Raw genomic sequence first — 24622 nt, 5'->3', positions numbered from 1 at the left:
ATCTATCTTTACATTTTCTTTTTTCCATTTTTATATGTTACATGTGTTTCTGCAAAGTCTATGTATGTGGAGGTCTGAGGTTGTCAGGAATTGTCCTTTATTACTCTTGCAATGTATTCATTGTGAGGCAGGTCTCACAATTCAACAGAGCTCATAGATACTGCTAGCTGCCTTATTCTGTGCCTTCTGGGGCACACCCACCTGGCATTTATATGAGTTCTTAGGTTCCAAAATCTGGTCCTCCCCTTTTGTGTCAAATGCTTAACTTCTGAACCATCTCCCAGCTCTCAAATATATTTTCTATGTTATAACTTGAGGGGCAGGGCTAAGCTGATGAAAGACAGCATCTATTGTGGGTCAACAGGAAGTTTAAAGAGGCATTCTTAGTTGGACAATGTTGTGCATGACTGCAACACTAGCACTTCAGAGATGGAGGCAGGAGAATCAGGAGGTCAAGGCTGTCCTTGGCTACATAGTAAGTTTGAGTTAAAATGAGAAGGTCTGTAATTCAGCTGTTAGGAAAACTGGCAGGATTCAAGGTCAGTGTCTGCCTGGTACACAATGAATTCAGAGCCATCCTGAAACCCTTAGTAAGACTTATTTCCAAGTAAAAGATTAAAAGTGGATGAAAAGATAGCCCAGTGGTAGAGTACTTACATACATGTCTGAAATCCTGTTTAATCTCCAGTCCTGGCGGGTGGGGTGGAGGGAGGACTTGGTGCTGGCTAGTTTTGTGTCATCCATACACAAGCTAGTTGTCTGAGAGGAGGGAAACCTAATTGAGAAAATGCCTCTGTAAGATTGGCTGTGTACAGACAAGCCTGTGGGACATTTTCTTAATGAGTGACTGATGGGGAAGGGCCCAGCCTATTGCAGGTGGAAATATTCCTGGGCTGTGGCCTGTGTTCTGTAAGATAGCAGACTGAGCAAGCCATGGGGACAGGCCAGGAAGCTGCACTCCCCCATGGCCTCTGCATCAGCTCCTGCCTCCAGGCTCCTGCCCTGCTTGAGTTTCTGTCCTACCTGCTTTTGATGATGAACTGTTACATGGAAATGTAAGTGAAAAAAAAAAATCAAAACTGTTTTGTTTTTTTTGTCACAGTGTTCCATCACAACAATAGAAACCCTAACCAAGACAGAGTTAAGACAACATTCATGTAAAACTGGTTTTGCCAGAGGTAATGATCAAGATCAATTTCATGCCTGAAATAGTTCAACTGAGGATCTGGGATCATGTTATCTAGATTACCTACAGTAGAACACTATTGCATGTTTTCTTTGTTTATCTGGTATGGTATGGGTTGTCATTCAGATAATCCAGCTAGGATATTTCTCTCTTGATTAAAACTTGGTAATTTTTACCACTGCTTTGGCTGATGCCATGATATACACAGTCCTGCGTGTTGCTTCCGTGTGTTCGGGAGTGCTCGGCTTGTGTTGCTGTTTGTTCAGTAGGGAATGCAGCAGCTTATTCATCTACCTCCACTGCTGGACCCCTAGTTAGTCCATTGACATGCAGCGTGGAGGCGAGTACAAGGTCAAGTTTGGGGACTCTGTCCGTGCACTTTCATCAGAACAGTTCTTAAAAATTCACTTTATATATTGTTTCATAAGTTAGGACTCTTTGTAAAGGCTTTACTTGACAGAAACTCATTGAGAATGGAACCTCCCCATGAATATGGAACAATTGTCTTATAAATTAAAATATCTTGAGCCATAAGATGTTTTCTTTCCTTCTGTTCTACTCAATAGACAGTTTTCCTACCCTCTTAAAAATATGTCTTCAGCCAAGCATGACATTTCATGCTTTTAAACCTAGAACTCAGGAGGCAAGTTCTCTGTGAGTTCAAGGCCAGTCTGGTCTACAAAGTGAGTTCTAGCCAGCTAGGGTTTGAATGAAGATTCTGTCCCAATAAAACAAAACAACAACAAACCCATCTTCAAAATGGCTTCAAATGTCGGTGTTACTGCTCTTTATGGACCAGTAATCCCTGTCTGGTTTCATCCTAAAGTGTTTTCATTCTTTGTTTTTAGATGCTAATGAGAGCAGATGCCATCAGGGGAAGACACTTTATGGAGTTGGCTTGAGAACTGGGGGAGAAAATCACCTTTGGCTTCTTAAAGGAAGCCTGTCTTTCCAAGCCTGTTGGGCTGTCTGCTGCCAGGACTCTGCCTGTCATGCTCTTTGGTGGCTGGAAGGGATGTGCTTTCAGGCCGACTGCAGCAAGCCCCAGAGCTGCCAGCCTTTTAGGACAGACTGTTCCAATTCCATCCTGATATTTTTTCAAAAATCCCAAACTGCTAATGACTTGGGCCTTCTACCTGAAGATGATGAGCCACATCTTCTGAGGCTAGGCTGGGGCAGGACGTCTTGGAGGAGGCAGAGCCTCCCCAGGGCTCCTGGCACCCTTGCTGTATCCTTTAATGACCATCAGAGCTTAACCAGGGCTCGTCAGAAGAGAGATCGTCTCAGTGAAGTGTCTCCACCTGGAGCGGTGCTGCACTCTAAATTGAATCGCTCAGAGGAAGAAGGTGCTGTGAGTCCCAGCGCCTCTGGAGAGGTAAGCAGGTTCCCAGGGAGCAGAACTTCAATCTCTCTTCCCCATCCTTGCATGAGCAGTGGAGCTGATGCTGTGGCTAATGCTCACCGGCCCTGTGTATGTGTAGAGCTGGGTGGTGTTTCTTCATAGGTCCTAGGAATGTTCATTTTATGCAGGTCTGACAACTGTTTGGTTAAAGCAGAAAGCTGCTCATTATCTGTTCTAAGCTGTTCTTGGCTACAGGTAAGTGCAGCTGTGTGGGTGTGAGTCTCTTCCAATGGTTTTGCAGTGTTTTCTGCCAGATTGCAAAACAGGCAATTGATGTAGCTGCAGTCAGTTTTCCTCCTCCATCCCCTGCCTATAAACACATTCCTTATGAGTTGGTTTCTGTTCCGGTTTGAATGAACTATGCCTGGTACTGTAGACCAAGGTCTGACCTGCTGGGCTGGGACGCAGGACGTCTATCAGTGTCTCGGGGGAATTCTCACCAAGCTTCAATGCTAAGGGACATGCCGCCAGTGTAGTTTATTCTGCTGCTTATTATGTTTCTTGGTTGTTGATCTTCCTGCGCAAATGATTAAAAGGAATGACTCATTCTGTGCTCAGTCTGCCTTGATTACTGTGACTTATTTTTGTATTTGCTTTGTCCTAGTTGTCTCTGTCAAGTTGAAACCAGAGTGGGGAGGCTACTAGCCAGGCACTGTGTGTACTAATCACTGTACTGTGTCATTTTGTTTAATTTTCATGGCAAGATTTCCAAGTAGGTATTATTAACTTTGTTTTACTAGTGAGGAAACTGAGGCCCAAAGAGGTTACGCAGCTTGCCTGTGATTGTGCAGCTAATGAGCTGCAGGTCTGGGTTGGAATCCAGCTGTACTGTTTAGGAAAAGCTTTCACTGAAGCATTAGAGAACACTGCTCTAGGATTAATGTGCCTACGACCATTTATGGAGACCTCCATCAATGGGAGGTACTTCTCTAAGCACTAGAAGTGTGAAGGTGTGTAAGACATGGTCTGTGTCCTCGGGACACTGAAACATGAAGCTAAGTATTTCCAGCAGTGTGTGATTATGGCATTAATAGAACCTAGCCCTATGTACATTAGGGCTAAGTCCTAAGGAGTTTAAGCAGAGAATGACAGCAGTTTTTCCTCATCCAAGGGAAGTATATACTGAGGACCTCAGTAGACCCTTGAAATTAGTACTGATTCTCCTGTAGACTGCTGCATGCCATCACATTATTGTTTTTTTTTTTTTTAGACTCATTCATTTGTGTGAGTTTCTGCTTGCATGTATGTGTGTATGCCACATCTGTGCCTGGTGCCTGAAGAGGTCAGAGCAGGACATCTGATCTCCTGGAATGGGAGTTCTGGACAGTTGTGAGCTACTATGTGGGTGCTGGGAATAAAACCCTGGTCCTCAGCAAGAACAAATACTTTTAACTGCTGAGCCATCTCTCCAGCTCCTTCCATTTTGTTCTTTTTGTTTGTTTGTTTTTTTGGTTGGTTGGTCTTTTTGATTTTTCAAGATTTTTTCTGTGTAACTACTCTGGCTATCCTGGAACTTCCTTTGTAGACCAGGCTGGCCTCGAACTCACAGAGATCCATCTACTTCTGCCTTCTGAGTGCTGGGATTAAAGTCATGTGCCACCACTGCTCAGCCTGCCATTTTATGCTTTCTCTCTCTCTCTTTGGTTTTTCTATACAGGGTTTCTGTGTAGCTTTGGAGCCTGTCCTGGAACTCTATTTGTAGACCAGACTAGCCTCGAACTCACAGAGATCCACCTGCCTCTGTCTCCTAAGTGCTGGGATTAAAGGCATGCGCCACCAATATCTGGCTGCCATTTTATTCTTAATGTAGATTTTGCAATAGCATCCTTAGTTTAAGATTTTTTTCTTATTAATTGAGAACGTCCACATTTTCACTGGGAAGGAAGCACTTGGCTTCTCTTTGGCATAGCTGGATTCTCAGGATCACTAGCTTTCTTTTGGGCAACTATTTAGAGCCTCCTGCCTTTGCCTCCTGTGTTGGGATTAAAGGTGTGCCACTACCACCCGGCTATTTTGAGGGTCTCATTCTATTTGTTTTGATCATATGCACTCCTCCCCTAACTGCTCTCACATTCATCTCTGCTTTCCTACTTGCCCAACTGTGTGCCCTTAAACAAAACAAAATAAAAAACAACACCCATCAAGACCAACTTGTGTTACCCAAATATTCTTGATGTGGCCTTCCACTGGAGCATGGGTGACATCTCTGGAATTATACTATTAGAGAAAATTGACCTTTTCTCTCCCAGCAGCTAATAATTGCCAATTGTTTTTGCCTAGAGGTGAAACTTCGTGCCCAGTTCTCCTCTCCATGCTGTGAATTCATGTGTGTAGCTGCCCTGCTGTGTCCAGAAGAGACGGTCTCCTTATAGTCATCCACTACATCTGGCTCATATTCTTTCTCTGAGCCTTTGGAAGACAGGGTCATATGTATATGTTCCATTTAAGGTTGACCATTCTGCAGTCTCTTTTGTCTGCACCTAGTTGTGGGTCGTTGTGTCAATCACCAGCTACTGCAAATAAAAGTTTCTCTGATGAGAGTTGAGAGATGCACTGATCTGTGGTTACAGTGCTGAGTCATTGGGAGTCAGTTTAATGCTGTGTCCATTTAGCAGAGAAACAGTAGTAGGCTCTCCTAGGACCTGTCTAACTATAGGTTCTTGGACCAACAATGGTGCCAGATGAGTTTCGTTTGTGGAATTTCCCACTTAATCTTTTTTGGATTGCAGTGACCAGAGGTCACTTAAACCGTGGAAAGTGAAATCATGGATAAGGACAGCTCTAGTCAGATGTCCCTGTGCAATGAGTAGATCTGAAATGGACAAAATATATATAGCTAAATAAAGAAGGCTCCAGACAAGAGAGATGCTGCTTTATTATCAAAGTAAGTGAAAGATACAGAAAAAAGGGTAAGCGAGAATTCCCTGAGACATTGGGTCCCCAGACTTTAGCATCATCAACTTCACTTGAAGGCTGTGTTCAAAACAGATCACTGGGGCCCAACTTCAGAATTTTAGAATCCACAGGTTTAGAGTGGGGGCCTAAGAATTTGATCTTCAAAGTTTCGAGAGAATACTCCTACTCTGGTCCAGGGACCATACCTTAGAGCCTTTGCCTTATAGAAAGGGTAGGGGTAGGGGGTTAGTATAGAATACAGAGCATTGGATTAGCCTTAAGCATGAGATTAGCCATAAGCAGTATATCTCCTTCATTGTGATATGGAGGAGGATTTCATGGATATAGCTAAGTGGGTATTTATAGGTTTGCTAAAAGGAATTCTTAAGTCATTTCTTGGTTCTTCTGGAGTGTGGCAAATTATGGAAAATGGAAACAGAAACAGGTAGGGTGGGGTAGGTGGGCAATCACAGGGGTTTGGGGAGAGTGGCAAGGGTCTGAAATAGCCTTTGTGATAGATAGAAGATGGCAGACTAGGTAAGGAAATAGGAAGCATTCTAGGTGGTCTTGTAGATGGAAACCATGCATTTAGAATAGTGTGCTGATCTTTCCAGTTGTGTGAGTCTTCTCAGTAGCTCCCAGCAACCCTGCCAGGAAAAGGCTGGTAGTTTGACTCATCCAAGTTAGGAAATTTGCTAGGTGGTTTGTGCAAAAGGAAATTGGGGCATGGAAATTAAGGTTTTTAAGGGAGTGGATGACAGAGAATAGAAAAGATATGAAAGGAGACAAAGGTAGGATGGGCTCACTGTTCGAATGCACAAGCTTGTCAGTTAGAGGGCCCCATGGTCAAAGCAGTTGCCGAGGGAGTAGTGACTATGGGAAGGGCAGGAGGCCATATGCAGAGTGTAGGATATTTGAATTTAGGATTTGGGGTTGTAGAAGTTCTGGTAGTGACAGGATATGAAGTACAGCTGTGGAAGACATTGCTGAAGCATAATGGAGAGGTTTATTGGTGACAAGGAGCTTAAAGAGCTCAGGAAGCTTCAAAGAACATGTTAGGGAGTTTTCTGTTGCAGGATATTTGATCATACTGTGAACCCCAATAGTGTACTATTTACTGGGAAAAAACTAGCTGTGGTGTGGCTCAGCTCTAGCACACACCTTTAATCCAAGAGCTTTCTGCTTGAATATTGTAAACAGAATTAAATAAAGAAAAATACAGGTCAGGAGGCAGAGCAAGCAAGCATTTGATAGGAAGTGAAGAAAAGATTATTAAGAAAAAAAACCGTACAGAGTAGGAGGGAGTCAGGAAGACAGACAGAGAGATGCACAGGAAGAAGGGAGGGACATTGAGTTTGAGGAGACTTTTTTGAGACAGTAGGAGAGTCTTTATTGATTGACAACAGTTGTCCTTGTGGGAACTGAGATGGTTGTTAACATGATGGTGTTAACAGCAACACTAATGTTCACTGACACTTCCTGTGTGCCAAGTGCCATTCTGAGCCCTTTCCATACGGTTGTTCTCAATCCACACGACAGATCTGTGCAGTACTGTTACTATCCCTGTTAGATGAAACTCAAGGGGGCAGAAAAAGACCAGTCACCCCTCTAGCTAGTCTCTGACCCGGGCAGTGGGGCAGTATGATTCCATCCAGTCTGTTCTTGGAACCCTCTTACTCCTTAGGCAGGACCTGGGATGAGGAGAGGATTTGAAAGCCAGATGTCAACACCATGTAGAAAGTAGGAGTGATGAGTAAGCTGGGATGACAGCTGTGATAGGAATCAAAATGAGTCCAGCAAGTTGGTAGGAAGATGTACTTACAGAAAGGTGGAAGAGTGATGGTTTGCAAACAACATAGGAGAGGGCAGCACGGGCTAATTATGACCACTGACATTAGCAGTGGATCGGTAAAACTGGAGATACAGTAGACTTATACCAGACAGTCTTTTGGGAGATAGTGAAAACAGCTCAGGCTTTATTAAATTCAGTTGCATGCTGGGAGGAAGACTGTAGGCTTGTATTAGCTAGAGACTTCTTTTTCTTGTTTACCTGTAGTGGGCAGTGGTTACAAATTGCTGTTGCTGAACAGAATTTCAAGAGCTCTGTGGTCCGATAGAGTGGGTGGACATGGAGGAGACTTCTGCACATGAACTGGGAACATAGGAATGGTTCTTTGCTGCAGCAGTGCTGTACAGACACTGCAGTGTTTACTATCACATGAGGACTGCAAGCATTGCTAAAAAATGGGGCAGTCTGCAGAGCCATAAAACTCTGTAAGACCCTCCATGCTATGCTTAGGAGCTTAGTGCTTTACCCTCAAGGCCATGGAAAGCTCTGGAAGGTGGTAAGGTTACCTGTGCATTCCAAGTACTCAACTGGTAGGCATTTTTCTGAAGAGACAGCTTGAGAGTTCAAGCTTCTGTTTTAAGCAATAGGGAAAAGCAGAAGAATATATGTATACTATAGCTGTTATCCTGGTCAGTGATGACTGGCTAGCACCACTGGTTTCTAGTTTATTCTGTTTTCATCAAGGTAGGTCAAGTAGCTCTGTTGGGGGAAATTGGCATGCATTGCTCTGGGTTTTCCTGAAATGTCTGCATACTGTAAAGGCATTGGCTTGTCAGGATGAATTAATTGTTTATCCTTTGGGTACACATACATTATGATGCCAAGAGCAGGTACTGTGGACATTTGGCGTTTTCGAAGAGGGAAGGAATGCCATTTATTCCCTTTTCTCTACTTAAAAGAAGGAAAAGTTAGTCTTGTTTGGCTTGAGCACTGTACTCGTTCTTTGTCAAAAGCCTCTGAATTGTGGCAGAAGGGGCAAGGAGGCTGTTAATTGGGTCCCTGGAACAGGCACTGTAGGCGTGGTTCAGTCCCTGGCAATTAGCTGCTGCTGGTCCTTCCTTGTGAAGGAAGCCAGATAGGAAGGTCTATGTGATGACAATTTGACTTTAGGAAGACTCAGGTTTCTCTTTTCTGTGATCAGTCCCCATTCCAGTCACCAATAGCAGCAGTTCAGCTTCTACAAGCCTTTCATCTGCAGCTGTCTGCTGTCTGCTTTTCCTGAGAACCCCTGTGCTGACTCCTTGTGAGGCCTGAGCCTACCTCTTATCAGAAGAGAAGATAAGGCATGAGTGTGGGCAGCCTGAGGACAACTTATATAACCAAGGACAGCTTCTACAGCAACTCGGGCTTCCTTTTGTTGTTTTGTCATGCCCCACCCCAACTTTCCATGGTTCTCTGCTTCCTTGCTTCTGGTTTGTATTTTTCAATTTTCTCTAAATCCTTTAGGCTGTGAAATTATTGCCAAGAGTTCATTTATTCTTCTGGTTATTATTCTGACAAATTTGGAATCCCTTGGGGCCTAGATTTTTTTTCAAATTCTAACTCTTAGTTATCTAACAGACAAGCTAACAAACTACCATTTTCTTCCTCTTATGGCCCTAGGTTCCCTTCTAGGCCTCTGCTCTGGATAGTCTGTGTGGGTCTCTCATTCCTGACTTAGTATTGTCTCTTCTAGTATTGTCTCTCTATATACACCTCTAAGCATCCCCTCTCCCCATTGTAATCTTATACAAATGGCTTATTACATCTTGAGAACCCCCATTTTTTCCTTCTTCCCTTCCTCCTTTTCTTGTTTTCTTTTTTTCTCATGCCGGCCTTGAATGATGTAGCTCAGGGTGGCCTTGAGTTTATTTATAATCCTCTTAATCTACCTCACAGTTCTGGGATTACAGGTGTACACAACTGTACCCAGTTTATGTGGTTCAGGGAATTAAACCTAGGGCCTCATGAATGCTAGTCAAGTGCTCTAGAAACTGAGTTACATCCCCAGCCCCTCACCAAGTCCCTTTATCTGGAGGGACTGAGAGCCTGGACACTGACCCTGCTGAAAAGAATCAAGGTCATCAGGGGATCCTCTGTGATATAATCAGAAGTAAGTAAGGCCACTAGAAGGGGAAAAAGGGGGCAAGTTCATCAGTGATGTTGGGAAGCAAAGCTTTGGAGGACAGAGCTCTGAGTCATGAGTTGTTTTCATGTGAAATGCCTTACTTCCAGGCAACAAGGTACAGGCAAATCTTGCCAGTTGCTGTAACATGCATGAAACCTCACTGTGCCAGGGTTTGTTAGTCTCTGCAGTCAGTGAAACTACTTCACAGGGCAGAGTTCATGGGGCAACTTGTGACTAGTGAGCCTTACTGCCAGCAGATGCTTGTTTTGGGTGATGAAGTCATCAGTGACCTGCTTCCTCAGCCCTGGAGCCCAGATTACATCAGCTGGCTTGTGTATATGCTCTTTCAAGATCTGGGTGGTAGGGATGAAGAAACCGACCAGTAGGCCTTGTCATCATCTCTCCTGCCCCTCTCAAGCCAACATTCACGTTTCCAAGTGATACATAATCTTCCAAGTGATACAGTCAATTTTGTATAGCATCAGCTATCTCTATCTCTAATGGAGACAGTCTGGTAGCAAGGGAAGGCAGGCCTTGTACAGTCATTAACTTCTGAGTACAAAAGTGGCCCTCTTGTTGCTCCTGCTTCTTACTCCATCTAGAATGAGTGCTTACCTTTCTAGACTTCATGTTCCTTATTTATTTATTTTTTACTTTTTGGTACTGGGGATCAAACAATCTAGTACCTGTACATGCTAACACTAAGTACTCTACCATTGGGTTATATTATCAGTGCACCATACTTTTGAAAATTAAAATCAATCAATCAATCAATCTGTCTACCTACTTACCTACTTGTTTTTGGGACAGAATCTCTTTACAGAGCCCTGGCTGGCCTAGAACTGGCTGTGTAGACCAAGCTAGCCTTGAACTCAACAGAGATCCACTTGCCTCTGCTTCCTCCTGAGTGCTGGGATTAAAGTCATGCACAACCCCCAGCTCTTTATTTGGTTATTACGATTTATCATATTTTATTGTATTTATGTGTGTGTGTATGCACTCTTAAGCATGGTAATGTCTTTTAGTTTGCATTTTGTTTCTAGACACTTAAGTCTCTATTACTGGTTATATATGTGTCTTATTTCCCTGGTTGCTTAGATGATATTCTCTTTGGCACCCATTTAAAGCATTTCACTAGCTATTCTGGGGTTGTTGTATGCTTGGGGCTTGTTGCACATCGCAGTTCTATGATAGATGTGGGCTTGCTACTTTCTTCAGATTGGAAAGTAGTTAACCACATTTCTTCAGATGTTCATTGCCCTCCTTTCCTGTCCTGCCATTCCCTTTGAGAATTCTATTGCAAACATGTAGCAACTTGTTTTATTTTCAGTTTACTAATGCTCTGTTCATTTCTTTGTAATCCTTTTTCTTTGTTTCAATTGAAGCCTTCTACTAAAATTCTTCAAATTTTCTCTACATTTTCCAAACTTGCCATTAAATCACCATAGTGAAAAGCCAGGCATGGTGTCAGAGACACATAATCTCACTTGGGAAGCAGAGACAAGAGGATAAAAAGTTCAAGGTTATCCTTAGCTATATCATGAGTTTAAGGCCATCCTGGGCTACAAGAGACCGTATCTCAAAAACAACACAAACAAAAACACTAGGTATATTTTTTATCTTAGACACTGTAGTAGTCATTTTTAGGAGCTTGCCTCCTGTATCCTTGCTGAATATAGGAATAGTTCCCCTTATCTGTCAGAAATACCAAACCCTGATTAAACTATAATTGTGATGAAGTTGAATTCATAAATTAGGCACAGCCAGGGACTGTGTTAGCCAGTGTTCTATTACCATACTGAATATCTGATCTAATCAAATTATGAAGAGTAAAGTTTATTGTGCATCAAAGGTTCAAAGTTAGAGTCTATGGTTGGTTGACTTGTTGACTTGTTGCTCTTCCGTCTATGGGGCACAGTCTGTCATGGTTGGAGTGTGTGGCAGAGGAGAGGCCTGAGTTCTGGTTGCTCCTCCCCATTGACTTCCTCTGGCTAGGCCTTACTTCCTACTTCTTAAAGCTTCTGTTGGTGGACCAAACCTTCATTCAATACTTGGATCTTTGGAGGGTATGTCAAACCCGAACTATAGCAGAGACTAACATCAATAACTGATAAAATAATGAACAGTTTCTGTATTTAGTAAAATAAGGTTTTCTTGAACAATGCACTGTAAATTGACAGATGAGCTGGTAACCAAGATAGCTATGATGAATGGGCAGGTAGCAAATACAATGTGGATACACTGCAAAGGGTAATTCAGGTTACAGGAAGAACAGACGAGGCTGGTATGAGATTTTTTATCATGCTTTGAAGAATGATGTGCAGCTATGCATGTTTAGTTCTGGAATTTTCCATTTAGTATTTTTAGATTGCATTGACCTTTTGTAACTGGAACCCTAGCAAGCAAAGTTATGGCTTAGGAGGAACTACTACATGTTTACCTTCAACAGCTTCTTGACTATGTGTATGAAATAAAATGATTTTTGTTTTGTGGTGCTTGATCACATCTATGACCTGTGCATAGGAGGCAGGTGTTGTATTCCTAACCCTTTGGGTTCTTTTGAAAAAGGGCCTTTTACATAGCCAGGTGATTACATAGCCCAAGCAATTTTTAATCTCATGATCTGCCAGTGTCAGCCTTCTGAGTGCTAAAATTAAAGGTACACATTACCATATTTGTTTTTTTTTTTTCTTTTCTTTTTTCCATCAAAGGCCCAGTGCTAGGGTGGGAATCCAGGGCCTTCCACATGCTGGATTAGGTCTCTACCACTGAGCTAGCTATACCATCAGCCTGGATCAGTATATTTTTTTATTTAATTTAGAATCTATCTTATTTTACATATCAATCCCAGTTCCCTCTCCCTGTCATCCTCCCATGCCCCTCACCGACCCCTCTATCCCACCTCCTTGAGTATTTTTTTAATGTAATAATTTAAAAAAATATTGTTGATGTATATGTGATGGGGGTAGTCCTTCTGTGTATATGTTTATCTTTATTGGTTGTTGAATAAAGCACTGTTGGTCAATAGGGAAGCAAGATAGGTGGAACTAGGAGTCAAGGAGGATTCTGGAAAATGTAGTATAGAGAGGTCTTGTGATCCTAGGCAGGAAGTGACATAGCAGGCTCAGAATGTAAGCAGGGACAAGCAGGAAACCGCTCTCTTCCTCCTCCTTTCTTCTCTGGAGCCACCATGTGATCCCGGGAAGAGGACGCAAGCTGCTGGTGTCCTCCATAAGATAAGTCTTTATAAATATATAGATTAATGGCTGTGGTTGATATTTAAGACAGAGCAAGCACATAAGAAGTCCTAATCATTGGCCAGCAGCATTGTAACTAACATAAGACTCTGTGTGTTATTTTGGGTGCCCACGTGGCAGCGGGGCTTGGGCGGCTTGGCGGAAAGATTTATCATTACATGTATGTGTGCGTGGTATGCATGTGTGTGATGTGAAGTAGAGGGCAAGCATATACCAGTGCATGTGATAGTTAGAGGGCAACATCCCAGAGTTATTTTGGGATTGAACTCAGGTCATTAGGTTTCCTTATATCTGCCCAGGACCAGTTTTAATTGAATGAGATTTTCCCTGTCAGGACTTAGTTCCTGCTTGTATCTCATGTTTGGCTATTATTTAGGCACTTGCTATTACAAGTTTTACTTAGGAGGCTACTGGTGACTTTGTGTTACTGTGGGTGTTCTTGAGCTTTGCTCTGGAATGTCGTCAAGCTGTTTGACAAATAATTTGATCTTCTGTCATTTTTTTGTTGTTGTTTTTTTGTTTTGTTTTTTTTTCAAGACAGAGTCTCATTTGGTAGCTCTGGCTGACCTGGAACTTACTATGTAGACCCAGGTGGCCTCTATCTCGTAGAGTGCTTCTTGAGTGATGGAATTAAAGGTGTGAGCTACCATACCTGACCAATTTGATCTTCTTAAATTTTACTTTTGGGTTTTGTCACGAGCTCAGAGGTACAACTAGCTGCGGGTTAATTTCTCCATCTGCTGAAGCAAGCCTTTATTATTAGTTCTCTAACTAATGCCTTACAAATCAGAAAGTTTCCAATCCAGTTTTGTGGAGTAGGTGCTGTCCCCAGCCATATGAAGTTCAGTACTGCTCCTGTAACCATTTCTGGGGTAGTTTCCTCACGTCCAAGAGAGTTCTGCCCTCTGCATCCCTCTCCTCTACACTCCAGCTGCAGCTCTTCAGCTCAGACAGGCTGCTGGTCTTGCTTGGGTTCTTTTTTGGGCCATAGGCTAGAAACTTCTGACAGTCAGATGGAGAATCATAAGCCAAGGTTTGCCTGTGTGTTTTATCTTGTAGGAATTGCCATTTTCCACTAGTGCCACTATTTTATACATTTTTTCTGGCTTTTACAATTTTTAGGCAGAATGATAAATCTGTCCCTTATCATTTATTCTATCTTTACTATCTTTACTATCTTTACTATCTATACTCTCTCTCTCTCTCTCTCTCTCTCTCTCTCTCTCTCTCTCTGTGTGTGTGTGTGTGTGTGTGTGTGTGTGTGTGTGTGTGTGTGTGTGTTGACACAGTCTCCCTATGTAGTTTGGGTTGCTGTCAAACTCTTGATTCTCCTGTTTCCCACTCCCAAATGCTGTGATTACAGTTGTGTGCCACCAAATCTGGCTTTTCTCAGACTTTTTGAAACATTTTGATGATTTGGCATGGTGGCATGGTGGCACATTCCTTTAATCCCAGCATTTGGGAGTCAGAGACAGTTAGGTCTCTGTGAGTTCAGTGCCAACAGATCTCAGAAATATTTGTTTTTGTTTGTTTGTTTGTTTGTTTTGGCATCACAGTAACAAGCCTACTCCTCTTTCTTTGAGACTCACTGCAAGCTTGGTCTCATTGTTCTGCTTTCAAGCCACTCGGCACTAACTACCAAATAAATGTCCTTGACCATGTCTTCTTGAATCTTCAGGTACTGTCCTAGTCCACCTCCAGGATTTACACACAAATAGGAAGTGGACTTTATAGCAGCTTTCTCTTCTTCCTTACTTTTATTTAACCCCTGGTCCTGTGGAATTTTCTCCTGAAGTCACTCTTGCTGGGGTCATTGGTAAATTCCCGACTGCCCATAGCAGTGTGTTCCCATCAGCCTGTATTTGATAGGCCATTTGCCTTGTCTCACATGGCTGCACTGTACCTTGTTTCTTGTTAGTGTTCACTTTCCTGCTTCATGTCCTTCTTTCTGACAACAGTGTCTTAGTATTGGGGTCATTTCATGTATCAGAATTCCCAAATTCTGCCTTGAACTTGTGTTTCCTTAGTTCATATGCTTTTTTGTTGTAGTTTGCCTTTTTCTGTGGCTTTGGCTGCTGTCTGGGAACGTGAATCCAACTTAGAGCCTTTACTGACATTTCCTAGAGGTGTTGTAGACTCGATATGTCTGTAATGTAACTTGCCCATTATTTCCCTGTACTCTGTCTTAATTTTTGACTTTACTGTACAGTCAGCCTTTCACTCAGGCTGGAAACATTGGTGTTATCTAAGACTCATTTCCTCCTAAATCCCAGATCTATTTGGCTTTACACATATTAGATCTTTAATATTTTGAAATTTATCCCGCAGGAGGAATTTGCAGTGATGATGGCAGAGTGAAGTGGTCTCCTGAACCTTCACAGATAATAATGATAAAATCTACTTTTTTTTTTTTTTTTAAAGAAAAAGGACATAAAGGAACTGGAAAGAACCTAGAAGAATATAGAAGCTCGAGGAAAGTTTAATTTTGAAAGATGGATACTAGAGCTGATAAAATGCTCCTTTGCACTTTAAAAAAGTATTACCTGAGGGCTCCCTGCTAGAGGAGAGAGTGCCAAGGGAAAGCCTGACTGTCTTGTGGTGGCTAGGACCAGGGGCACCATAATACTATGTGGACTTTAGCAGGAGGACCTTTTAAGGAAAAACAAACCAATAAACCACAAAGAAGATGAGCCACATAACCTGCCTTTGAGCTATAATTCTGACTGAACCTCTCTCTGTATTGTACCCATGTGGGGAGACTACAGGAGGCCTGGTGAGGAGGCCTGGTGAGTTTGATTTCTGAAGACAGTCTGTTGCCACCTTGAGCTTAAGGTTTATTGCCTTTTTACACCAAGTTCATCTCCTAACCACGGGGAAGCAGGGGGTCAAAGTCTGAAGTCTTAGGGTTGGAGATGTCAGAAAACAGACTCTGGAACTGGAAAGTCAGAGGCTATCCTTTCTAAGCAAAGAAAAGAGTGATGGCTCCCAACAGGACATCTGTATCACCACCTGCAAGGCTCAGGGGACATCTCAGAAGAGAGGCAGACGAATGTAAGAGCCAGAGGTCAGGGAGAGTGCTATTAAATAGACTTCTGGAGATAGTGTGACAGTTGCTCTCACAATTTCACCACAGCTGTGGTTCCTAAGACCTTCGGAAGATTGGCCCTGTCGCCACTCTATTTATGTGTGGAGGAGGACCCCCTGAGGCCTCACCCCTCCCTAAGGAACTGTGGGCAGTTAGTGGTTGCTGGAGGAAGGTGGGTATCATTTCCCTTTCCTTATCCACTGATAAGTTGCCCATTCTCCAGCAAAAACTGCTGAGCCATGGTCATGCAATCAAGTATAATTAAACTCAGTGGGGGAAAAGGCATGAGAGTTGGAGGGGGATTTGCTGGGAAGAGGGGGTTAGTGGGATAGGGAGGGGGAGGGGAGAGGATAAGGGGGTGATGCAAATTCAGTATAAGCATGTGTGAAGCTGTCAAAAGAAAAAAATAAAGGAAATCAGAGTGAGAACAGGCCCCAAGCCTGAGTAATGGAATCCAGGGACAGAAGGCTGTCAACAGACACTGACTCCATGTTGACTCAGGTGATGGAATTAGTAGTCCAAATGCCCAGGTAGCAGCTCTATGTGTATTCAGAAACTCCAAGGAAAACTGCCCATTTGAAAGTGCAAGAAAAAGAAATGCAGACCAGAAACAGAAGCAAACTACTTTTGTCACAGGTGTAATTATGCACCCACACATTGTATGGATTCTGCACCAGAGATAGCAAAGTTGTAGAATGTTAGGTCAATATATAAAAATCAATTGTTTGATATTTAACAATGTAGAAACACTGGAAGCCATGAACTAATCAGGAATAACAGACAAAATACATCCAAAAACTATATACTGAGAACTATAAAACATTGCTGAGCCGGGCATTGGTGGTGCACGCCTTTAATCCCAGCACTCGGGAGGCAGAGGCAGACGGATCTCTGTGAGTTCGAGGCCAGCCTGGTCTCCAAAGCGAATGCCAGGAGAGGCTCCAAAGCTACACAGAGAAACCCTGTCTCGAAAAAAAAAAAAAAAAAAAAAACCAAAAATAAAACATTGCTGAGAGAAACTTGATAAGTAAATAAATGGATCGAGAACCCATTTTAATGGGTTGTTTAGTGTTTCCTCCAGGACTCCCATCCCTTCTCACCCTTCTGTATTTTGGAGCAGGGTGTTTGCAAATATAATTTAAAGAACTCAAGAAGAGATAGTTTTGGATTGAGCTCAGAATCCAGTGACTAGTGGCATTACAAAGGGACGCAAATAAAGATTTGGATTCCCAGAAAAGGAGGACCATGCGAAGATGGAGGCAGAGATTACAGTGGGGTTGCTATAAACCAAGGGATGTTGTCTTAATTACTGTCGTCCTATTGCTGTAAAGAGACATCATGACCATGGAAACTCTTACAAAAGAAAGCATTTAACTGGGGACAGTTTCAGCGGGTTAGTTCCTGGTCATCATCATGGTAGGAAGCAGACAGGCATGGTGCTGGACCAGTAGCTGAGAGCCTTACATCTGACCCACGGGCAGCAGGCAGAGAGACATGGCCTGGTGTGCACGTTTGAAACCTCAAAGCCTACCCCCAGTGATTCACCTCCTCCACAAGGCCATGCCTACTCCAACAAGACCGTACCTCCTAATCCTTCCTAAAGAGTTCCACTAATTGGGAACCAGGTATGCAAACATACGAGCCTATGGGGGCCATCGTCATTCAATTCAATGCAGATGTTAAAAGTCTCTGGGAGCTAGACAAGACAAAGAAAGGTTTTCTAGAGTTCTGCTGCACGAGTGGTCCTGACATCTTGCCTTCAGACTTATGTGGAACCAAGACAAAGTTCTATTGTCTTAACCACTAAATTTATGGTAATTTGTCATGGCTGCTCTAGGAAACTAATAGTGTTCTCATGGATCAATACTGATGAGCAAAAATGATTTTTTTTTGGGGGGGGGAGGCAAAGTTAGAGGACTTAAACTAACTAGAAGATGTACTATAACTAGAAATTTAGTAACCCATTGTCCAGGTCTCCAGTAAATCCAGAGCAGATATTCAACATTAATCATTAGGACATCACAAGGGAAAACCACAGTACACTGCCCCCATCTTCAGAAAGGACTCTAAAAGTCCTCCACAGCAAAAGTTGGTAGGATGCCAAGAATGCCCTCATCAGTGGGGTACTACACAGTTCCTCAGCAACTTTTGAAAACTCTTGACAGTTCTTTTTATTTATTTTGAGGTTGGGTTTGACTATATATCCCTAGCTGGCCCAGAACTTGATGTGTAGCCACGACTGGCCTTGAACTTACAATGATCCTCCTGCCTCTGCACCTGCCTCCCAAGTCGCCCAAGTGCTGGGTTTAATGCATGTGTCAACACACACTGCTAAGCCAGACATTTTTATAAAAGGGTGAGCTGAGCTCATTGGTAGAACAGTGGGCTAGCCTGTGTGAGGCCTGGGGTTTGAAAACCGAAAACAGCTGGGCAGTGGTGGCTCACGCCTCTAATCCCAGCACTCGGGAGGCAAAGGCATCTTTGTGAGTTCAAGGCCATGCAGTCATGAGACCCTGTCTCCAAACAAAACAAAACTTGTTTGTAAAAATATATGTATCCAAAGATTCATAGCAGCTTTATAACAGCTGGGGACTGAAAACAATTTGAATCTCTACTAGTGAATGAATGGAAAATAAATTTTGATGTATCTCTGTAATGGAATACTATTCAATAAAAAAAGTACTACCAGTACATTCAGTTCCATGGGCGAATCTCAAAACCATGTTGAGGGAACACAGCTAGAAATAAAAATAGAATTCAAAAGGCTCCTTTTATATAAAGTTTAAGAAAACCCAAACTAGTCTTTCTATGACAAAACAAATCAGTGGAGCTGGGGGCAGGGACTTGGTGAAAAGGACATCAGTGACCCTTGGGGCTAATAGACATGTTCTGTCTCTTGGTTGTTATGTGGCTGTGCACATTTGTCAAAAATTGACCTCACATTCTGATGTGTGAGTTTATGTGAATTATGTTCTTACCAGCAAGTAGATTCAAAAGAATCCCTACCTCCACCCTGGCTTAGCTACTCTCCATTCTTTGTTGGTTGAATGTGGTGGTGGCTCTGTTGTCACTGTGCTTCTTGGAACCCCAGCAGTGCAATGTTACCTAGACAGACTCCTGATTGTGTCATTCTCTGCATATGTCCTTTAATTGTTCACCAGTGTGGCTCCTTAAAGTGGCCAACAGTGCCTTCTGTCTGCCCCTTCCCGGTCTGCCAGCTCATCTCCATTGCCTCCTGCCTCTTGCTGAGCTTATGGCTTTCAGTCCTCAACTGCTCTATGCTAATTTCATGTCTGTGCCTATGCTCTTTCTCTACCCTGAGCCTTTTGTTCGGTAAACAGCTGTTATCCTTTTAAAACTCAGCTTAGGACTCTTCCTGCCCAGAAGCCTGCAAGGGAGAAAAGATTCCATGCTCTCAGTTATTTCCTGGTTCATCATGACTTTGATAGGAATATTTATTGTTTGACCTTATTATGCTTTTAGTTTGCTTTCCCCTGCTAGCTGAGCAGATTTGGTAATTTTTTAAGTTTAAAAATTCTTTTATGTGTATGGGTGTTTTGCCTGCATGTATGTCTAAACTGTGTGTGTGCCTGGTCTCCACAGAGGCCAGAATAGGGTTGTTAGATCCTTGGAACTGAAATCACATATGATTGTTTTCCGGCATGTGGGTGCTGGGAATTGAACCCAGGTCCTCTGGAAGAACAGCTAGTGTTCTTAACTACTGAGTTGTTGCTGCAGCTCCTTGGTTATTTTGTTTTGTTTTTTGAGACAGGCTCTTACTTCATAGCCCAAGCTAGTCTTAGATTCTTGGCAATCTCTTTGTCTCAGCTTCCTGAGTGCTAGAATTTTAGGTGAGAGTCACCATTCCCAGCTGAAGAAACTTTTTGTATGGTAAAAACCCAGAAGATTTATATTACTTTTGTCTTTAATTGATGGTTCTGGGGATCAAACCCAGGGTTGTACGCATCTGGCAGTACGCATTCGGGTGGTAAGATTAACTTCTTCAGTGTTCTTGATACCACTTCATGATCCCAGCCCTGTGAGTCTATAACTTTTGCTCACTGCAGTTAATCTTTCATATTTCTTTAGGTCCGCAAAGCGGTCACAGTTCCCAGTCCCCTCACCACTGACCACACTACACAGACTTCTGATTGGCCAAAGAATGTGTCCGTCCATTCTGAACCACCGGAGCTTACCAGCCCTACATCCAGTACTCAGCAAGTAAAAAGCACTGAGCATAGTCCAACTGATCTCCCTCATCCAGTGGCCCCCTCCTACAACTACGCCACCCCTACGCCCCAGGCCTCTTCCCAGAGCACCTCAGCACCACATCCAGGTGAGGTTTACTGCTTCTGTCCTTGGAGAGGACAGAGTGGAGTATTTGATTAAAGTGTTCCTATTTAGAGAGAACATAGGAGGCATGCCTGGCCACGGAACATAACCCCGTCTGTGCCCCTAAAAATGTAGGATTTGGAGCCCCAGATCCCTACCTCAGCAGCTACCCAACCTAGGGGACTTGATGGAGCTCATTTTCTCAGAGCCAGATTCTACTGTGACCTAAAGGCACAAGATTTGCTGGGCTGTGGTAGTCCACACCTGTTATCTTGGGGATGAAGACAGGAGAACCATGGCTTCAAAATCATCCTTGGCTGTGAGTTTGAGACAGGCCTGAGCTACATGAGACCATCTAAAATAAACAAACAAATAAGCAAAAACCTAAATGAATGAAGAAATAGATGTGCAGGGAGACAATGTTGATGCCTCCCAGAAGCCTGGTGTGGGTCAGAGCACATTTATTTCCAGACTAACCACAGGAAGGGGCTTAGACCTAGAGGGTCACCGTACTGAGTCTGTCTAATGGTACAGGGCTGAGGGACCAGTTGGAGATAGTCCATCAGTGACTAATAGGTAGTCCATCAGTGACTAATAGGTAACTCCCAAAAAGTCAGGGGCAAAGTAAAACCAGTGAACACTTTTTCTTTCTTTCTTTCTTCCTTCCTTTCTTTTTTTTTTTTTTTTTTTTTTTGCCATTTTCAGTTTTCCTAAGGTCTCCTTTGTTGGTAATGGAACATGACATTGTTCCAATCCTGAAGCTGGTGTGATTTCTGTGTTCAGGCAAATGCCTGTGGAGTTTCTGTGAAACTGAAGGGTTTGGCTTCTGCCGTGTTGACTAGCCAGTTTAGGTCATATATGCGGAGTATAATGGCGTCTTTTCCCCTGTAAGTCACACCAGAGACCTCTTATTCCACCTCCCCGCAGGTTGCAGCTTCCATAAAAGATAGCTTCATTTCTGAGTGTGATGTTCCCAAGCAGACGCAGATAGTTGAGAAATCCTTTCTCACCCCCAGCCTTGGAATACAAGTTGGCTAGTCTGCTGTTGCTGTAAGGGCTCCTAGAACTAAGGCCTCATACCAAGTAAACAATTATTGCCAGAGGACTAAGATGGAATCAGTGGGTCCAAACCATCTGCTCTTTCAGTCCCCAACGATTATTTGGTGTAAAGTATCAACAATGTCAAAGTTGGGGAACTGAGACACATAGGAGACAGGTGGCAAATAGTTTAAGAGCAATGCATAGCTAGCTATGTGCTGATTTGGGGAGTTTCCTAAACGTCAAAGTGACTCAAGAAGTGGATCAGAAATGCAGTGGTCTGGAAAGAGCTCTTGGAGAAGAGACAGTTTAAACTAGAAACAAAATGTCCAATTTAGAAAAGATAAACATGCCACTTGAGCTGCGGCAGTCTCCATGTGCTTCACCCAGACTCCATGGCTTCTGTGATGCCAAGAGGGAAGGCTAGCTAGAGGACTAGCTGGGTGGGACAGGTGAGTTCATTAGGTTGTCCTATGCCAGGGTAGGCGTCCATGCGGGAGGCAGGAGTCTTAAGCAGGAGAGTGACACTGTGGGTGTTTTAGAAAGATTGACGGGCTGGAGTCAGGAGGGGCACCAGTGGGAGAGGAATTAAGAACCTTGGAGTAATCTTAACTGTGAACAGTGAGTCAGTAGTTGCAGAAATTTGGAAAAGGTGGGCCTTCTGACTGACCTCATCCTTTGTTATTTATGTCTTATTAAAAAGGTATTTACATGATCAAAGTGGCCATTGAAACAATTTGAACTCTTGGGAAAGTGCTATATAAAGCAGATATGGAGATAGACATTAGTTGCAGTACAGTGGAGAAGAAATCAGAACTTTAAGGTGGAGGCTGTCAGCGGGTGTGAGTGCCACCAGCGTGAGGTGGGGATTTATGCTCCTCTTAGATTTTCTGAGAAGCAGCTCACTGATGACCTTGAGAGACCCTTTCCAATGGAAAGTGGATACAGAATCAAACTCGAGGGGATTAGAGTGTAGACAAGTAGCAGATGAGGATTCTGTCTGAGAATGACTCAGGAGAGGGGTCTCACCACAAAGGAAGGGGAGACAGAGTCCTGGTGTGCTTTTGATCACAGTGCTGTCACTTGGTTCCAGTTGTAAAGGAACTGGTGGTTTCTGCTGGGAAGAGTGTCCAGATCACCCTGCCTAAGAATGAAGTTCAGTTAAACGCCTACGTTCTTCCAGAACCAGAACCAGGTAAGCTAGCCCTTCAGGTATCTATAAGTCTCAGTGCATTTGCTTTTGTAACAGTCCTGTGAAGACTGGATGCGGCCTGTGGGCACACAAATCTGCAGGCTGCACGGGAGGCGATGTTCTGCACAGCTGGAGATCAGAGACTCTGTGTCTTAGCCGTGCTGGGTCTCACATATGCTGCATAAGTGCTTTGCCATAGAGCTGCCCCTCCAGCCTGACCCTGTAGGCTTTGATGTCAGACCTACATTCAAATCCTAATTCACTCAATCATTAGCTCAATTATTTTAAGCAAATTACTTCTGAATTTTTATTCAGAAAATTTTACCAGTAAAGATGGGAAAAATAATCTCTATTTTACAATATTACCTGAAATGGCAAAACATGAGCGACCTCCTTCAGTGGCTAGCTGATGCTCTTTAGTGTGAGTCTTTTATATAAGACTATGTTGTGTCCATGTAAAGGGAATAGCCAAGCTGGGGCATAACGCAGTGGCAGAATCCTAGGTAGGGTAGAAAGAGGAAGGAACCAAGACTCAGGTTAACCTGCTTATTTTGGCTACACAACTAGTAAATAACAGGTATAGAACTTGAAATTATTCAAGACCTCTGATACAGATTTGTTACTTGAGAAAGGCAGGGCTGGCAAGATGGTTCAGTGCATAAAGGCTCTTGCTACCAAGCCTCATGACTTAAGTTCAAGTACCACAACCCAACCCACATGATGAAAGATGAGAACTGACTCCTACAGATTGTCCTGTGACCTATGCACACACACACACACACACACACACACACACACAGTGAGGAGGTAAATTTAACAAAAATATTTTCAAGAAAAAGTACAAGCTTCAACATGGCAAATAAAATTTATTTATGAGTTATATAAGAGAGCTAGTGACCACAGGGGCGGTGGCGCACACCTTTAATCTCAGCACAGCACTTGGGAGGCAAAGGCCAGCCTGGTTTACAAAGGAAGTTCCAGGACAGCCAGGGCTACACAGAGAAACCCTGTCTTGGAAACACCTCTCACCCCTGCAAAACAAAAACAAACTGCTGCCACCACCACCACTACAGCAAAACAAAAACAAAAAACAGGGCTGGAGAGGTGTGGCTCAGCGATTAAAAGCACTTGCCTGCTCTTCCAGAGGACTTGAGTTCAATTCCCAGCAATAACATGCTGGCTCACAAACATCTGTAATGGGATTAGATTCCTCCTTGTGTGCATGGAGACAGTGGATTCATATATATGAAATAAGTAAATCTTTAAAAACAAAGGGAAAAAACCCAACAAAACAAAATAAAAAATAAACACATAAAAGACTATTAAGAAAAGAAATGCCCCAATCAAAGCAAAATGAAACAAAATCCATAAAAATACCATTGAGTTTGTTTTGTTTTGACAACCTACTCCTGAGTATGGGGCCTGCCCTCAGTGTAGTTGATATACCCAGGGACCTCCACTGAAGAAAACTGACTGCCAGGGCTATCACTTGCAGATAGCTTCTTGTTAGGGGTGGAGCCCCATGTCCACTTCCCTCTTCAGTGCTGGTACCTCATCTGGCTTGAACCTTTGCAGGTTTTGTCCACATTGGCACAGTCTCTGTGAGTTTATATATGCACCAGTCTTGTTTTAGCTGTAGTAATGTTTCTTATGAATTTGAGTGCCCTTATTAGATTTGTTGTGCAAATGTTTAGAATTGCAATATCCTCTTGGTGGATTTTTCCTTTAATGATTATGTTGAGTCCTTCCCTATCTCTTCTGTTTAGGCTTTTTATTTGTTGTTGTTGTTTTGGTTTTTTGGGTTTTTTTGTTTGTTTGTTTTGTTTTGTTTTTTTCAAAACAGAGTTCCTCTGTATTGCTTTGGAGCCTGTCCAGAAATTCACTCTGTAGACCAGGCTGGCCTTGAACTCACAGAGATTCGCCTGCTTCTGCCTCCTGAGTGCTGGGATTAAAGGCGTGTGCCACCAACGCCCAGCTATTTGTTTTGTTTTGTTTTGTGGTCATATATTAAAATGTCTATACCTGGGCTGGAGAAATGGCCCAGAAGTTAAGAGCACTAGCTGCTCTTCCAGAGGTCCTGAGTTCAATTCCCAGCATGTGGCTCACAACCATCTGTAATGAGGTCTGGTGCCCTCTTCTGGTGTATAGGCATGCATGCAGGCAAGACACTGTATACAAAATAAATAAATAAATCTTTCTTTCTTTTTTTTTTTTGTAGACCAGGCTGGTCTCGAACTCACAGAGATCCACCTGCCTCTGCCTCCCAAGTGCTGGGATTA

The 24622-nt window shown here is 43.1% G+C and overlaps 1 protein-coding gene across 9 annotated transcripts in view; it reads left to right on the top strand.

Moving 5' to 3' along the window:
* Kiaa0319l (KIAA0319 like) overlaps positions 1-24622 on the top strand; it is a 91396-nt gene that overhangs the window by 30895 nt on the left and 35879 nt on the right. For all 9 annotated transcript variants that reach the window (XR_003482019.2, XM_027399303.2, XM_027399302.2 and 6 more), the window contains 3 exons: positions 2035-2561; positions 19871-20117; positions 22245-22346. Coding sequence is in view for 8 of the 9 variants with exons in the window: in XM_027399303.2 (XP_027255104.1) it covers positions 2035-2561; positions 19871-20117; positions 22245-22346 (876 nt within the window). In the remaining variant the exon portion in view is untranslated. The remainder of the gene's footprint in view (positions 1-2034; positions 2562-19870; positions 20118-22244; positions 22347-24622) is intronic.

The sequence above is a fragment of the Cricetulus griseus genome, chromosome 2 (genome assembly GCF_003668045.3).
Source record: "Cricetulus griseus strain 17A/GY chromosome 2, alternate assembly CriGri-PICRH-1.0, whole genome shotgun sequence".
NCBI classification, from domain to species: domain Eukaryota; kingdom Metazoa; phylum Chordata; class Mammalia; order Rodentia; family Cricetidae; genus Cricetulus; species Cricetulus griseus.
Note: the sequence above shows the minus strand (reverse complement) of the source record. Positions and strands in the feature narration are given on the sequence as shown.